Genomic DNA, 16,781 nt, shown 5'->3' on the forward strand with positions numbered 1-16,781 from the left:
ATGCGGCCTAACGAAAGCCATAATCACGGGGATTGGTATCAGGAGCAGAGGCCTCGTCCACAACCTGGCAGATCTCCAGCAGGTGGTGTGTGCAAGAAAATGGAGGGAGAGGCTGACAGTGTAGGTTTCTCCCTGGGACAACCCCGGTGTGTAGATGCATTGGCAGGGGTGTTGCACATGTAAGAAATGTAAAATAATGTATTGATCATGGGAGCTGACTGTTTTCTATGCTCCGTGTCAGAACGGTGAAGTTCACCCTTCACACACAGTGACATGACTAAAAACTGTGACCTTCAGATGGCATTCAGCTGAACTGTGAATGGAGAGAAGACAGATATCATGCATTCACTCTATACATATGAAAACCCTAACATCCATGTTCTTTATTTCAGGTACTTTTTGCTGTGTGTTAACTACTTTTTCTATGGGGAGACTCTGGCAGATTATTTTGCCACATTTGTACAAAGAGAAGAATCCCTTCAGTTTCTCATCCGCTATCATCGCTTTATATCGTTTGCACTGTATGTCATTGGTGAGTTGGCATAATTTATTATAATTGTTTGTCACTTCGGTGGGGGATAGGTTTTTGTTGACTAAACTAATTCTTAAGTTGTCTTGGGTGGTGTAAAGGGTGTGTGTGACAACTGGCAACTCCATTGATCAACTGCATGCAGTGATGCCAGTGCTGCTACACTATGGATGAAGCCAGAAGAAATTAGCTGCACATATATTTAGATTTATATGTATGTGCTGGACGGCTACACTGCAGGCACAGCCCTCAATTCACTATAAGGTCAATACACTTAAGATGGAGCACATCTGCAGGCAGCCAGTGATGGGGTGGAGGGGTGCTAGTTATCACACCCCAACAGATCAAATCCTTAAATATTTGATTCTAGTTTAGCCTGCACAGTTTGTCGTTAGGTGACTCCTCCCCAAAGCAAGCAAACCTTTTAAAGGAAGTCTGCTACGATCAGATTTCCTGATGGTAGCTCTTTGTCTCCTTTCGGTAACCTTCTTATATCCTTGGATGGCTATTTTTCTAAAAATAATCTTTTGAAAATATTCAAATTAGCCTGAGTTGCTCTGGGGGCGTCGTCCATGACCCTGGGGGCGTCGTCCATGACCCTGGGGGCGTCTGCTCCGTGCCTGCCTATCCCCACTGCTGTCGCAGGCAAATCTCCTGCATGCTGCCGAACAGGGTTGTGGCTAGGTGGGCATGGAGTGTAGTGGGGGCATGCATAATTTAGACACGGTGGAGCCCGTTCGGATGACACCCAACAGCCCTTGCGGCTCATTTGTATATTTTTGAAAGCTTGTTTATATATAGTCTTTTTCTGTACATTGCAGGTACATCTTCTTAGAAGTAATCAAGTTATTTCATCACTTTTATTTTATCATCCAGGTTTCTGCATGTTTGTATTGAGCCTAGTGAAGAAGCAATACCGTCTGCAGTTTTACATGGTTTGTATTCATTTGCTTTTCCAGTGACACCATTGATTAATCTTAGCAAGGCGAATGTATCTGTAAGTGTTCAAGTAAATTACATTCCTACTTCAAGGAGTCAGTATTAGAAGACACCTGAAGCCTCATTAACATGGACGCAATGGGGGCCATGATTTGCGACCAGATCACGGCCTTCGTAGATTTCAATGGCTTAAGGTCATGGCCCGGTGGGAACACGGGAACGTCACCGCACTGTGACCGTGTTGGGAGGCCTTGCCACAAAGTAAAGGACTTGTCCTATACTTTGCCCGTTATGGCCGTTCCTCTACCTATGAAGCCCTGAGCTTGCCCGGGATTCAGTCTGGGCGAGCACATGGCCACGTGAACAAGCCCTAATGGCTTTGTCACCTTTTCATTTCTCAAAGGCTTCCAGAATCTATAAAAAGTAACTTTGCTAACTGTCCTTATTAGAAATCTCTCAATCACTTCTGCGCAGTCTTCTGTATCAATGTACCTTCGTTCAATGCAGATTGTAATACCGGTTGGTTCTGTGGTGCACAAGGAAGTGCTGATTGACGTGTCTGTGCCTGATGTCTGATGGTGGAATGATCATTCACCATGAGCAGTCATACAGGTTACACGCCACTAGACTTTACACAGTGACTAATGGATAAAAATAAAAAAAAATCTGTCTTCTACAATGATCATTAACAACTGTCCTGCAACAATTCTTTAAGGTTAATGGGCACAACCCATTTTTGCTACATATAAAAAAAGCTATAAAATCACATCTTGGCATGCAAATTGTGCCCATTACTGAAAAAAAAAAGTTGATGACCAGATGTGCCCTCCATTATATACCTTGTGGATAGGCCAAGAATTTAAATTGATGAGCAACTTCTTTAAAAAAAATGTGTTTGAGAAAAAAAATCATCTGTGTGATGGGCTACCTCTACTGCTGCATGGGCTCTGTGTGCTTCATGGGTTTAGTATATGTGTCATTCTTGTTCCCTGTTCCTAAGTTTTATTGTCCAGCACAAGACCAGGTGCATTGTTGTAAGAGAATGTTGTATAGAGATATGCAGCACTGTGTCCACGACCTTCCTTTTACATGTCATCTCTTGTAGTGTTTGTTATGATGTTTGTATCTTCTTGCACTGTTTGTCCTATTAATGATGTTGTGTTGTCTTCCTTATTAACAGTTTGGATGGACTCATGTCACTTTGCTGATCACTGTCACACAGTCTCATCTTATCATCCAAAATCTTTTTGAAGGGATTATCTGGTAAGGTCGTTTGTGCAACCTACGTAATTAACCTGTTCATTGAGAAACACAGAGTCCCAATCTTTAGTTGGAAATCTCTCTTCAATGGTTAAAATATCTTTCTGTCTTCCAGTATATTGGACAATAATGTACCTGGTTTACCTTTATTATACAGTGTATGGCATGAGGAAGGTTCTTAGGACAAATGATTCTGTTCTGGCTATTTTAGGTCTAAAAACAACAAATGTAAGCACAAAATCTGCTTATTGGCCAGAACAGGATATTTCTGCTGGATTCTGCAGTTACAGCAGTCCTGCCAATATAAGGCAAAGGAACACTTATAGTGTACTGTATAGATTTTAAGATTGTGTTTTTAATGAGCTAAAAAGAATTTGGGAAATTATTCATTCTTAATACTGCAAAATTCTGATAGTCCAACATACGTAAGACAGGACCACCAAAGTGTGAGATAGTGGCAGTGGCTAGTGATTTGTCTGGATGTTGTGTCTGTGTCTTTACAATATACAGGCAGTCCCCGAGTTACATACAGGATAGGTTCTGTAGGTTTGGTCTTAAACGGGTATTTCTTGGGAATATGAATGTCTGATACAGAAACCCATGATGCTATAAATAAATGAATATAACACAACTCAATGTCATTAGTCACAAAATGGAGCTTAGATAGTTTGATTTTATTATTCACAAATTTTATGGCCAACACTATAAGTGATGCAAAATATCTTTCTTTATCAAAGCATTTGTATACAAAATGAGTCATACCAAAAACTGATATATGAATACATGTGGCTGCAATGTATAGATTCAGCAGACAGAACTTGACATTGTCTTTTCCTCTAGCCTTCCTAACCTTACTGTGCATATACCTCTGCCTCATCACCTGTACCTTGTTAACCCTTACATCTCTTACATCTTACATCATGTGTGTTTTCTGTATTGTCTGTCTTGTACAAGTAAGATAAAGATCAGCTACTTAGATATGTGGCTGTTTCCCGTTGTTCTATTTCTATGTGGCTTCTTACAGTAAAGATTATTCAGCTCAATCTGAACAGTTTCCATCTGAGGTGCCACAAAAAAAAATGAGAACAGTTTACTCTTACAAGAGGTTATTGTATTATTTAAAAAGCCTAAAAAAATTAAAATATTATTGCATCTAAAACTATCCTTGTTATAAAACTTCTATTTTATGTGTATATAGCTCCTTTCCTGCCTCCACAGATGCATAAATGGTAAAATTTTAAATAAAAAGTACAGCTCATCATGCAAAAATCATCTATATTGACAATTTAATTTCTACATTTACAGTGCCCCCTCCCCCATTGTAAGTATACATTGCTAGGATTCCCAAGGTGCCCATACAACAGAGGGCAACATGGTATTCAGTTTGCTCATAAAGTAATATACCTCCGCTAGTTTGGTTCCTCCACCTGAAAACAAGAGGAGTAGTGAACATCAACAGCAGACAATAATTTGCTGCTGGTAATGTTTCTGGAGTCCATTAACTGTCCATATTTGGGCAGATATATTACTGGGGAAACACATATGATGTATGCTCAGTTGAGGCTGGGGATGGATGCCATACAGTGGCATGTGTCCCCCATAGCCAGCAATTATCCTGCTTTCTGATGGGAAAATGTATATATTCAGCAGTCAGCTTTGCTTTTTCATCCAGTGTTTCCATCTCGGCATCTGTCTGCTTGAGTCCAAAGAATGACTCCACCTACCAGTAAAAGTCTATGGATCAGTGTATGTGCCGTCAGCTTTCCGGGTGTATGCGCTGAAGCCATAAAAACGTAGCCATAAAACGTGTTGTGAATGTGAAAAGTAATGTAAAAAAAATAATTGATGTATTTCATGTAGCCCCATTTTCTGCCTATAAATTGTATACATTATTTATTCCTATTCACTTCTATTGAACTTCCAGGATAGTTTTCTGGTAAGTTCCATTTGTTGATTGCTGGGATACAGGTGATCAGACATTCAGTGGATAAATTACCTCTAAGTCTCAATCCTTTTAAATAGGGGTTTCACCAAATAACTTTTTAAGGCTTACAGTTAATTGGTGGGGGAATGTCACCTGCCCCTGCATCGATCAGCTGTGTAATTTTAGGGAATGGAGCTGGACGCAGTTCTGTCTCTGTAACGCCTCCTACTATGTGGTAAAATGTCTTGAAAGGAAACCTACCACTACGGATCAACCTATTAAGGTAGATAAGATGGTATGTGCATCTAACGTATGTAAGGATAGCCCTTTTTAGGGCTAATCCTTTACTCGTCCGCAAAGCCGGAGTTCTGCGCATTTGCAGCAGCTCCGGCATTGGAGCCGAGATTGCGCAGCCGCTGGCCTGTGTTCTGAGCATGCGCAAAACTCCAGCTTTGCGGATGAATGTGCGCAGGTCATTGTAGCTGCATGCTGAAGATATTTGGGTAAGAGTATCAAAGAGGCTACTGGGGCGTGGAGTAGCCGCGCTGTGTAGACTCAGCTCCAGCTACTCCACGCCCAGTAGCCTCTTTAGAAAATTTGCATATTACCCTGATTAAAGATTAGAAAAGATCGAGGGGAATAAAGGATTAGCCCTTAAAAGGGCTATCCTTACATATGTTAGATGTACCTACCACCGGATCTACCTTAGTAGGTGGATCCATAGTGGTATGTTTCCTTTAAAGGGGTTATCCGGGTTTTTAAAATTTCTTATGGCCGGGCTGGGGAGGGATATTTAAACATAATAAACACAAGGAGCTTCCGGTCCGGGATGTGACCGGCTCTTCCTATCCGTCCCTATCTCTCAGCATTGTAAGCGCTGGGAGATGGTGTCGCATAGGAGCATCCGGCCAGCCGGAAGCTCTCTGTGCGCACTTGAGAAGACCGGCCGCGGAGCGGGACATCGGCAGTGCCGGATGAGGTAAGTAGATGTTTGTTATGTTTAACTAGCCCACCCCAGCCCGGGCCTCAGTAATTTTTAAAACCCGGATAACCCCTTTAAAAATTAATACTGAAAATATAAATCTCTATATCATTCATATATTTATATTTTTCCCTCATATGAGGGTGCATAGGCAGTTACATATATAGATTGCATGGATAAGATAGAAGTGATCTGTGGTAGTAATTGGTGCTGTGTTTCTTGTTTTATAGGTTTCTAGTTCCAGTTTCCATTGTCATCTGCAATGATATCATGGCATATCTTTTTGGGTTCTTCTTTGGTAGGACCCCATTAATAAAGGTTAGTAAAAGTTGATGAGTGAATTTTGTAAATGTCTTGTGTAAATGGCTTATGTCTTGTTTCAGGATTTTCTTGCAGTTAGGCTCTGAGCCAGTTAGTCATAAGCAGGTTTCTCCGCGTGTGGGAATTACCATATCAAATCAGAATCAATAATTCATGAGCTTTTGAAAGGGGTTGGTCATTTTACCTCATGTGTTTTGTAATATGTGTGTAAGTGTGGGGGGAGGGATATTAGGTAATTTACCAACATGCATCTATAAAAAGTTCTGCTGAGCTTTCTTTATATGTGGAGTGAAGCCTCCTGTCTTTTACCTCAGCAGCCAGAAATTCCTGACCATAAAATGGCTGCAGATAGAGGGTCATGTGATCTCTAATCCTGCCAGGACCTTCGGATAGTATTCATGAATAGAACATCGAGGACAGATAAAGATCACATGACCCTCCTTCTGTGGCCATTTTATGTTTATGAAGTAAAAGACATGAGGATTCACTTCACGTATCAAGAAAGCAGTACAGAACTTTGAATAAATGTGTATTACCTAATGTCCTGCTCCCACATTACAAAAAAAATAATGTAAAGTGACCAACCCTGTTAACTCACCATGTCCTTTCAGTCCAGCGATCCTATATAGCGCTCACAGATTACGCAGCGCTAACCAGAGCTTGCCGAATCAGTCCTTGTCCCCAGTGGGGCTCACAATCTGATCAACCTACCAGTATGTTTTGGAGTATGGGAGGGGACCGAAGGACCCAGAGGAAACTCGCGCAAACACGGAAAGAACATACAATCTATTAGCAGATGTTGACCCAGCGACTTGAACCCAGGACCCCGGCGTTGCAAGGCTGTAATGCTAACCACTAAGCCACTATGCTACCCTAGGTCTACATACCATATATGTAGTTGATTACCATTTATGAACTTTATGGCAAAGTGGTAAATATTTTATAAAAATATCTCCATTGTATGCTTTGATATTTGCACCTATAATACTACAGCAATATCACATTTATATCGGTTTTTACTTCTTTTACATAATAAAGAATGTGTATATCAATTCATTTCTAATACCTTAACTTTCTGTGTAAGATTTTGATTGGTTTTATACCTTTGCTTTGGTGGTGGTCAGACTAAAACTAACAAGTCTGGCATGTTAGGCATTACAGAGCTCTGCCTTCCCTCTCTGGTAGTTTGGGAGGAGGGGGAGATCAGTGAAATGATGATCTGTACTCTGTGAGACCCCAATGACGTCATCCGAGACCACACACACTGGACTCACCGGGGTAACAGTGAATCTGAGTGGAGGGGGAGCTGCATAGGATGGTCCACAAGAGGTTAATGATCTCCTAACTTCCTCCTTTTAGCTGTCACCAAAGAAGACATGGGAAGGTTTCATCGGTGGCTTCTTTCTCACCATAATATTTGGATTTCTGGTCAGTAGATATAAAACTATAATACTATTGTTATTTCAAACACTTGTATTTCTAATCCAAATAGTGAACGATTCAGACTGCTTTGTCTTTACACCTACAAATGTGAAAGGGTATTTCATCAAATTTAAGAATTTTTGGTTAGAAATTGTCTTAATGGCCCACTTGACAGTTATGAGGCTTATATGTGAATGGATGACCCTTGGATTAAAAGAATCCAAGGAAATGTCATTGATAATACAATCCTGTAAATATAATCCTGTAAATGATTTGATAAAAGTGATAAATTCCCTTTAAGTGAAAGAATCACAATTTATTATTCCAATTGTTTTCCAGTTTTCATACATTCTGGCCCAGTTCCAGTACTTTGTGTGTCCTGTGGAATATAACAGTGATACCAACAGCTTCTCCATCAGCTGTGAACCATCCGAGCTGTTCAGTCTCCACAGTTACGCCGTCCCTCCATATCTGCAGTCTCTACTGGGATGGGTAAGAGCACTCTTGTTTCTTGGCTTGATGTATACCTATACGTGGATGCTGCCACCTCTGAGAGAGAAATGATACAGGGAGACGAGCTGAGCTCTGGGATATATATATTTATATGTTTTCTGAGTAGATTGTGACAGTACTCCTTGGAAAGAAGAGTCCTGATTACCCTGCCCGCCCTTGACAGATTTCCATGAAATCATTGTATCTCAACACTGTCAGTCACTTTACATAAGTTGGTTAAACAGGACTCTCACCGACCTATGGGGATTTTGGTTCATAGCTAATGAAAATGAACAGAAATGCTTTTTAATAAAACAACATTTTCGCGGTGTCACTTGATTGATCAGATGTTAGGGCAGAAATCACTTGGATGACAACTTTCTCCAAAAGGGATATGATTCTTGGAGCTCAGAATACACTCTGTCATATGGAATTGTCTTCTAACTGTGCACCATTTATGGCCGTCCACTGGCGACAGGGCTATGGCACGGCTTACAGGTAATGTTTCATTTTTGGTTACTATCTGAGACTTGTGGTAAGAACATAAAATTCCTTTTCCAGACCTCCGTCCGCCTCTACCCATTCCAAATACACAGCATTGCGCTATCAACGTTTGGTTCACTAATCGGTCCATTTGGAGGTTTCTTTGCCAGCGGTTTCAAGCGAGCTTTTAAGATTAAGGTAAGTCCTTATTGTTAGTGCGCTGAAACCTGTGTCACTATGTCATACTTGTGTTTTTCTGATTCTTTGCCTGTCATATTATTTCGGGATTGCAGGGATTATAGTTAAATTGTAGTGGAAAAACAATAGGCAGTTTTACACTATTATTACGTATGAAACTGTTCTCTCAGCTGTGCAGATCCTTGGGTTAAATTCTGCTACTACTTCACCGCTGCAGCCTGCGTCCCGATCATTGCAGCTGGTAGAGGGTCATGTGATAGGACCACCTGCTTCCCAGAGTTATGGTTGCTGTTGGTCCAATCAAATGACTTTCTACCAGGGACAAGGATTGGGCTGTGAGCTGCAGTAGTGAAGAGCGGCAGCATTTAACCCTATTAGTGCCCATTGCAGTTAAATTCTACAAGCTCTGCATTACTACTGCTCTCCCTGATGACTGTAGTGGCCTAGTCCTTCCTTTGGCTGCCTTTTTAAGTGCAGATGTGTTTTGTGTTATCCAGGATTTTGCCGACACCATCCCTGGGCACGGTGGGATTATGGACCGATTTGACTGTCAGTATTTGATGGCCACCTTTGTTCATGTGTATATTGCCAGCTTCATAAGGTAGGAGCTCTCCCCTCCCGAATTCTGGAATAAATATTAACATGTTTGGAATCATCATGTCTGGAGGCAATCTTTCTTGATATTGTATTTGATTTTTGATTATTGGAAGGGTAATATTCCATGGATGCTGCTCCTGTTCACGTTTGTGGATACATTGGATGGTCCTTAACACTTTCACGCTCTGTGACAGAGCCAGTGGCTCATTGTAAGGAATCATATGCAAAAACGCAATATATACTGCAATACAATATATATGCCCCCCCCTTTCTCTAGAACTGATATAAAACATAATAAACAATAACAATCACAAACATACCTTATATACTCGAGTATAAGCCTAGTTTTTCAGCACAAAAAATTGTGCTGAAAACCCAAACTCGGCTTATACTCGAGTAAGAAAAATATAGGTTTTACCAGGTTTTTGTGGTAAAAATTAGGGGCCTCGGCTTATACTTGGGTCGGCTTATACTCGAGTATATACGGTATTAGGTATCACCGTGTCCCAAAATGCCTGATCTATCAAAATATAAAAACGGTTATTGCCGGTGGTGACCTCCATAACGGAAAATGACGCCCAAATGTCTGAAACGCTACTTTTACACCATTTTACATGACATAAAAAATGTAATTAAAAGTGATCACAATGTCGCACAGTCCTCAAAATGACAGAAATGAAAACATCGTCTCATTTTGGAAAAAATTACACTTCCCCCAGCTCCGTACACCAAAATATGAAAAAATTATAAGCGTCAGAAGATGGCAATTTTTTTTTTTCTTTTTTGTACACATTTGTTTAATTTTTGAAAAAATATTAAAGCGCAATAAAACCTGTATAAATTTTGGTATCACCATCGTACCGAACCTAAGAATAAAGTAGACGTGTTATTTGGAGTGCACAGTGAAAGTCGTAAAAACTGAGCCCGCATGCAAAAACGTTATGGATTTTTGAAGGCGGAGAGCGAGAAATGAGCGAAAAAACCAAGCACTCCAGCTTTAAGGGGTTTTTAAAGTGCCACGTTATTAAAATAGCTTTCATCTCCCTACAATAGAAGAATTTACAAGCATTATGGTGTCCTTATGCTGGCTGAATGTATGTAAATCAAAAGGCCAGTCTTTACCAGGAAGAATTATTACTATAATTGTGGTTAGGTAGAGGTATACTGTGTTACCAGAATCTATCTATTTTCAGTCTTCCAACATGATTTACTTTTGAAAAAGGGAAGAACCCTGAACCCCTTCTTTACATTATGAGGATGTATGAATAGTCTAAGGATTTCCATATTAGGCTTTTCCGGGCTTGGATGATAAGTCAGTACATAATTTTAATTTGGCCTTTTCTTTTTCTACTTCCAGAGGTCCAAATCCCAGCAAAGTCCTTCAGCAACTTTTAACACTACAACCTGAACAACAACTAAACATCTACAAAGTGTTGAAGACCCACTTAATGGAGAAAGGGGTTCTCTAAGGAGAAACATCTGCCCTATAACCCATACGTCAAGGACAATCTATATGGCGGCAGCGCTAATGCACTGACTCCAGAGCATTCAACCAAAGACTGTGAGATTTCCCATACTAGCTCCTGTATCCTCCCCATACACACTGAGTGATGCTCTGGTAACTTTCCATTAGGCCTAAACCATCTTCATGGTTCCTATGGCCCGATAGCTTTTATTTCCATGTGAGTATACTAAAGAAGGAGGGCAGTTCCTTCAGTGATGACTATGCACATGTTCTTGTAGGAAGGGACGGACATATTGTTTACTTCTCACACTGTGTACCTCTTCCTGCTGAATAGATGGAACCATGATTCCACATTGGATTGCTTTTATGGGATAGATTTTATGTTTTGCAATGTTTAAATGAACACCGGGAATTTTTATTGTTTTTTGTTTTAGGCAACAATGTAATGTAACTGTGATATTTATTGTATACTGTATACACAACACTCATTGATGTCATTCAGCGCTCCTGTATAATCTCCATGCTCTTGTGTCTAGACTAGATGAATCTCCTTGCTTTTCTTACTTCTGAAAAAGACGTTAGTTTTACTTTATGGATCCCAAGAAGGGCAGAGAGGGGCTTGATGATGACAACCTATGTTCTAATATAGTACTTATCCACACCATATTACTGCTATAGGACGTCAAGGTCATATTGCGTGAAAGCTTAGACTCATTGGGGCTCATTTACTTACCCGGTCTATTCGCGATCCCGCGGCGCGTTAGCCGACGTTGATTCTGAGCTTGCCGGGATTCGCTAAGGTCGTGCGCCAGATAACCACCAGGTGTTGCTGCTGCGCTGAAGTCCGCTGGAGTTCACCTTCTTTGTTCCAGTGTATGTAAGAGCTATTCTTGCGACACAATTTTTTTTTAAATTCTGCGTTTTTACTGAATCCGCTGGGTTTTCAGATTGCCACGGCCCCCATTTCTGTAGCGTGAAAGCCGGCGCCGATGCGCCACAATCCAATCACGTGCGCCAAAATCCTGGGGCAATTCGGCGCAAATCGGAAATATTGAGGAAACCCAACGAAAGTGAGCGATTCGGACCCTTAGTAAATGAGCCCCATTCTGTTCTGTCTGAATTCAGATCTGTTTCTGTGACCAGAATTTGTGGGGCTTCAGTGCAGGATACATCCAGTGTTCTCACTCCATAGCATGAACCTGCTGAGCTGATTCTGTATAAGGCCTTGTGTTGTTCTAGCACTCTACATGTATAGCCTTCATACACCAAATTCCTTCTTCCAGAATAGGGTTAATGCAATACTCATAACGCAATACATGAATTACAACCATGCAAAGTTATTGATAGAGGAAGGTTTTATAAAGAATGCCGCTTCTCCACATTCCACTATAATTTGTTTGGAATACTTCTGTTATGATAAAGACTATGGAGACCCTGGGAAGTAGCTGAGTGGAAATGTGACAAGTCTCATGACTTCAGGGAAGAAACCTTACCTGATCTCTGTTTTTTAAGACTATACATAATAACTTCAAGGGACTACATCATTAGTTTTGACCATACTAAACTGTGGGTTTTGGCTCTGGAGATAAGTGTGACCATGCCTCTGAGTATAGTAAGTAATAGCAGGGCTGTGAAAAGTGAACTTTTACTCCAGGTTCATCCAATCCCTTCTCTTCCTTGGTTGAACTTGATGGATATATGTCCCTTTTCCACCGTGTAAACTATGTAAAATTTGCAGCTCCTGCAAGGGCTCTGCGTGGGTCTTTTACTCTGAATAGCTTTCTCCCCTTTCCAATTAACTATTGCAGAGCCTATCCTTCCTGATATGAATGACTGCTGTAATTATCCAAATAGGGTTGCATGATGCATCGAAACCTTGATACTTGTGCAATACTATACCAAGAACGATTCGGGGATTCCTTTGTGTTAGGTTAGCGGCCGAGCAGGGACCATGTCATCAGGGAGATATCATAAACTGTCCATATATGGTGTTTCTACATCTCCCAGGGCTTCCCCAGACACAAGGTCTCCAAATTGTTTAATATTATTCAATTAAATCACTTTTTGCCCAGACAGGAGTTGTACTCACAACTCTTTACCTGCCATAGAGATACAGCACTGGACTATAGACTTAAGGTCCGTTCCACACTTGCTGATGCGCTGAACTCCCATCAAACTCGCAATGCATGTGCTGCCCGGATCTCCCGGCCTGAACGCAGCAAACCGGAACTAAACTCAGCATGTCAGTTCAGTTCCGGTTTGCAGCGTTTGGGCCGGGAGATCCAGGCAGCACGCGTTGCATCTATGATGCGAGTTCAGCGCATTACACTCGCAAGTGTGGAACGGGCCTTACTGGTTGTGGATTGGAGGATTTTTTTCTGACTAGAGCTTTCATAGAGATGCACTGAGACACAAGCTCCATGCACTGGTACATAGAAATGGATCTTCTCAGAGATCTCTCTATATATCACAACATTATCTCTTTGTTTTTATATATAATTAATACAGATAAATTGAATTAATAAAAATGTATAGGACACAAAATAAATTCTACATTTATACTAACATTACCAGGACAACCTTCACCTTAATCGTTACTGATCCCATGCATTTCATCTAACCACACAAACTATTGTCTCTGTTTTTAGACTGTGAGAAAAAGGGAAAAGTCAAACATATGTATATATTTACAGTATATATTGCAACGGAGTTGTTATAACTTGGAGAATACAGGTTATGGACATTGGGAGCCCACCTTTTCTGTGCCACAATGGGTTCATTAAAATGCCCCTCTTATTTCTAATACTTACATAACTCATTAGATTCTTTGTCATCTGCTCGTGGCAGACAATGGACTGGTTCTGTCCCTGTGTGGTTATACTGAGGGGGGTGGCCAGGAGCTCCAATACAGGAGCCATGTTGTCAATCATGAAAGGAAGGTCCTGCTGATAAATTCCCTTTATAGATGCTACAGGAGGTGCACGTGAAATTCTTAATGGCCTGTTGTACACTAGACACACTTTCCTATAGAATGAGCATGAGCTGATGTACATGCCTATTATGTTCTCTTCTATAACAACACGTTGCTGAACAGGTGGTCAGCATTAGTAATAGGGCTGAGCAACAACATGACTTTCATTAACACCATATCCATAGGAGAAGTTTCCACATCTAGTAATAGTAACAGTAGTAGTGATTTACCAGTAAGGATTGTGCGTCAAAAATAGAGGATAAGATGCTAAATTCATGGCTCATCTCTATATCAATAGCGAAATAGGAAGAGTCCATTGTGCCTCTACCTGGTGCTTAGTCCAGGGCTTGTGAGGCTTCTAGTACCATGATGTATCAGCTGTTGTATTGGGCACATGTCTTTCTACACTCACAGTTGCTAATAATTTGTAGCTTTTTATTTCATTTTCTTCCTATGACAATTCATGGGCAGCAGATTTGACCTTGCATTTGAAATGACAGAATACATACCTATTCGGATTATGGGTAGGAACAATGTTGGAAGACAAGGTCTACATCATTTCCTTCTGAAATCACGGTAATACACAACGTGGTAGGTGAAGGAATTTAACATGTTAATATAGTGTCAATAAAAGCCAAATTTTCAAGGCACCAAAGATCTTCTTAAAGTATTGGAGCAATAGACAATATTTTTTTGCCTAAAAAGCTTAAATCCCTATATACTGACTGGTGCGTTAGAAATTTGGCCTTTACTTGCATATGTTATTGGGGGAGTAATTTTCTAGGTAAGGCTGCCCGGCACATGGCTGTGGTTTTTGGACATTTGATAGCAGACCTCACAGGATCACCACGGGTCCATTGTATGCACACCTTCATGTGCAGGTGGTTGTACACTGATTGTAGGAGACAGTAAATACCCTATTTGTGAGTCCATAAGATGTCTTCTAAAAAACTGCACCTCCAAACCTATTGCTGTAAATGTCTAGATATTTCTAAATTACATTCATTATAAGCCCTGACCTCATGTAGCTCGCTGTTAGGAACAGTATGCAATGTTTTCTGATCAATGAGACCCCTAGAGCTGTGTAAAGAGGCCTAATGCATGAATAATCGATGTAGGGCTCAATTTGGGTCACACAGCCATTAGTACCCTTCTGTTACAACATTCAGAATGGTGAAAATTGTCATGCTCTCTATGTAGTGGTAGTGTGAGCTTGGCCTAAGATGTTTAGCTAGGGCAATGGACATGTAGTTAAAGAGCAATTGTCATTTGGGACAATTTTTATATTATGTGGGGAGGAATGTTGTGCAAATTCTTATTATACTGCATTAGGAAATTCTTAGGCTCCCAGCTCGTGTTGTCACTGTGACCTTGCACAATAGGGGGAGCTGTGACTCAGCCGGCATGGCATGGAGACAAGCCGAGCCACAACCTCTCTCCCCCATCCTTTGATAAAAGCTCAAGATGAAAAAGTCGTCATTTTTCTTTTACAGTGTAACTTAATTCCATTGTCTGCTGTTTTGGGTTTTCTTTTACTATATTTTTATCCATATTTTGAAGTCCAAAATAAATTATAAATCTAGAATCACCACTTAATCTTCAAGACGTTTAGATCTGTTTAGGCATATTTAGACCTAGATCACTTTATCTTTCCATTTTTTAAGGCATCGCCTCTCTATTGAATACTCTATGAAAAACATGATATAATTTTGCAAAAAGGATATTGATCCACAACCAGATAAATAAAAATGGCAAATAAACAATTTGAAGTCGGTTTCATCAAAGACTTGCAGAAAACAGCTGGCCGCAGTGTATTTGTAAAAAAAAAAAAAAAAATCTGCAACTAATTTATATGCTCCATAAAGATGCACTTTTAACCCCCGGCATGTGCTTCTAAAGACCAGAGGGAAATATATTGTTTGAAACTGGCAACAGTCCAGCAAGACAGATTTCCCCCTCCGGAAACTGCCAGTGTTGGAGACATCTTGATACACGTCTGCAGTGAGCTGCTTTTCCTGTAAAGTACATGGCCAGCTTTCTAATACTCTAAGACCTTCCCATAACCAATTTTTTGCCTATATTTTGTTTTTAGAATCATGCCCATGGATAACAGTAACATTGAAGTCTAGTAGCAGCCCCTTCATGTTCTGACAAGCAGGTCACAGATATTTGCAGATAAAGCCCTGACCCCAGATATGTAATCAAGAATTACTGGGGAACATTAGACATTGTCAAATACCTACTTACAAGAGGTTAATATATTATATAAGAGACCAAAGTAACCTTAGTAAAGCAAAGCACAAACACAAGAAGGGAAACAAAGTATATATTTTTTCAGTTGGCTTTTTAGAAAAAGAAACTATTATAACAAGCAATATTTTTTTGTGTTTCGACTTGAAATGGTAAAATTGCTGCTTATTGGTGCCAGATATGTACGTAAACTAATTTAAGAAACACTTGAATATTATTTTCTAGATTTGATTCTTTGAAATGTACATATTTATTTTCCTTGTGTTTATATGAAAATAAAGTGTATTAAAACTCATTGCTTATTGCCTTCGCTTATTGTGTTGTCTTGGAATTCCTCTCCAAAATATTTCTCTTTTGTTACATTAAGTTAAATGGGGGGACTGTTGCACATTGGGCTTAGTGGTTGCGGTGCACATGTAGCAGTTGCCTAAATCCCATCACATGCTACATGCACAAAACATTGGAAGACAAATTGATGGTTGTTGCAACAGTTTACTTGAATCATTTTACAGGGAATGTTGCTGCAAACAAAAAGTATAATTAAAAGGGGTTGTGCTAGGGGGTCGGTAACATAGTACAAAGGTGCTTACCATTCCTGATGCCTCCTGCACTACGCGACCTTATGTGCTGCCGACAGTGCAGTCCATTCAGCCAGTAATTGATGGACAGTAACTGCTCCGACCACCTCCCTAATGTCTTGTATAGAGAGAGTGGACCCGCAGAAAGTACATGCTCTTGTTGTGTTGCAGAAGCAGCTTCTTTTTTTAAATTAAGTCAAAAATGGTTCACAACACAAAGTACATGTGAACACGGCTTAAAGAAATACATTGAGATTTGCTTATGATCCATGGATAGGCTGCAAAGCCACACACTGGCAGCTGCTAGAGGACTTATTTAGTAGCATCTCTAGAGACATTCATATAGTGATGGGTATGGTGTAGTTTGTGC

General features: G+C 40.3%; 1 protein-coding gene across 1 annotated transcript in view; it reads left to right on the plus strand.

The window, feature by feature from the left end:
- The window catches only part of CDS1 (CDP-diacylglycerol synthase 1), a 41,674-nt gene extending 26,207 nt beyond the window's left edge, over positions 1-15,467 (plus strand). The window contains exons 5-13 of the mRNA XM_072115984.1: positions 393-532; positions 1,406-1,464; positions 2,649-2,731; positions 5,865-5,952; positions 7,315-7,383; positions 7,717-7,869; positions 8,431-8,550; positions 9,048-9,151; positions 10,505-15,467. Coding sequence (XP_071972085.1) covers positions 393-532; positions 1,406-1,464; positions 2,649-2,731; positions 5,865-5,952; positions 7,315-7,383; positions 7,717-7,869; positions 8,431-8,550; positions 9,048-9,151; positions 10,505-10,616 — 928 coding nt within the window. The 3' untranslated portion in view covers positions 10,617-15,467. The remainder of the gene's footprint in view (positions 1-392; positions 533-1,405; positions 1,465-2,648; positions 2,732-5,864; positions 5,953-7,314; positions 7,384-7,716; positions 7,870-8,430; positions 8,551-9,047; positions 9,152-10,504) is intronic.
- Positions 15,468-16,781: the final 1,314 nt, after the last annotated feature.

This window comes from Engystomops pustulosus, chromosome 1 (assembly GCF_040894005.1).
Source record: "Engystomops pustulosus chromosome 1, aEngPut4.maternal, whole genome shotgun sequence".
Classification (NCBI taxonomy): domain Eukaryota; kingdom Metazoa; phylum Chordata; class Amphibia; order Anura; family Leptodactylidae; genus Engystomops; species Engystomops pustulosus.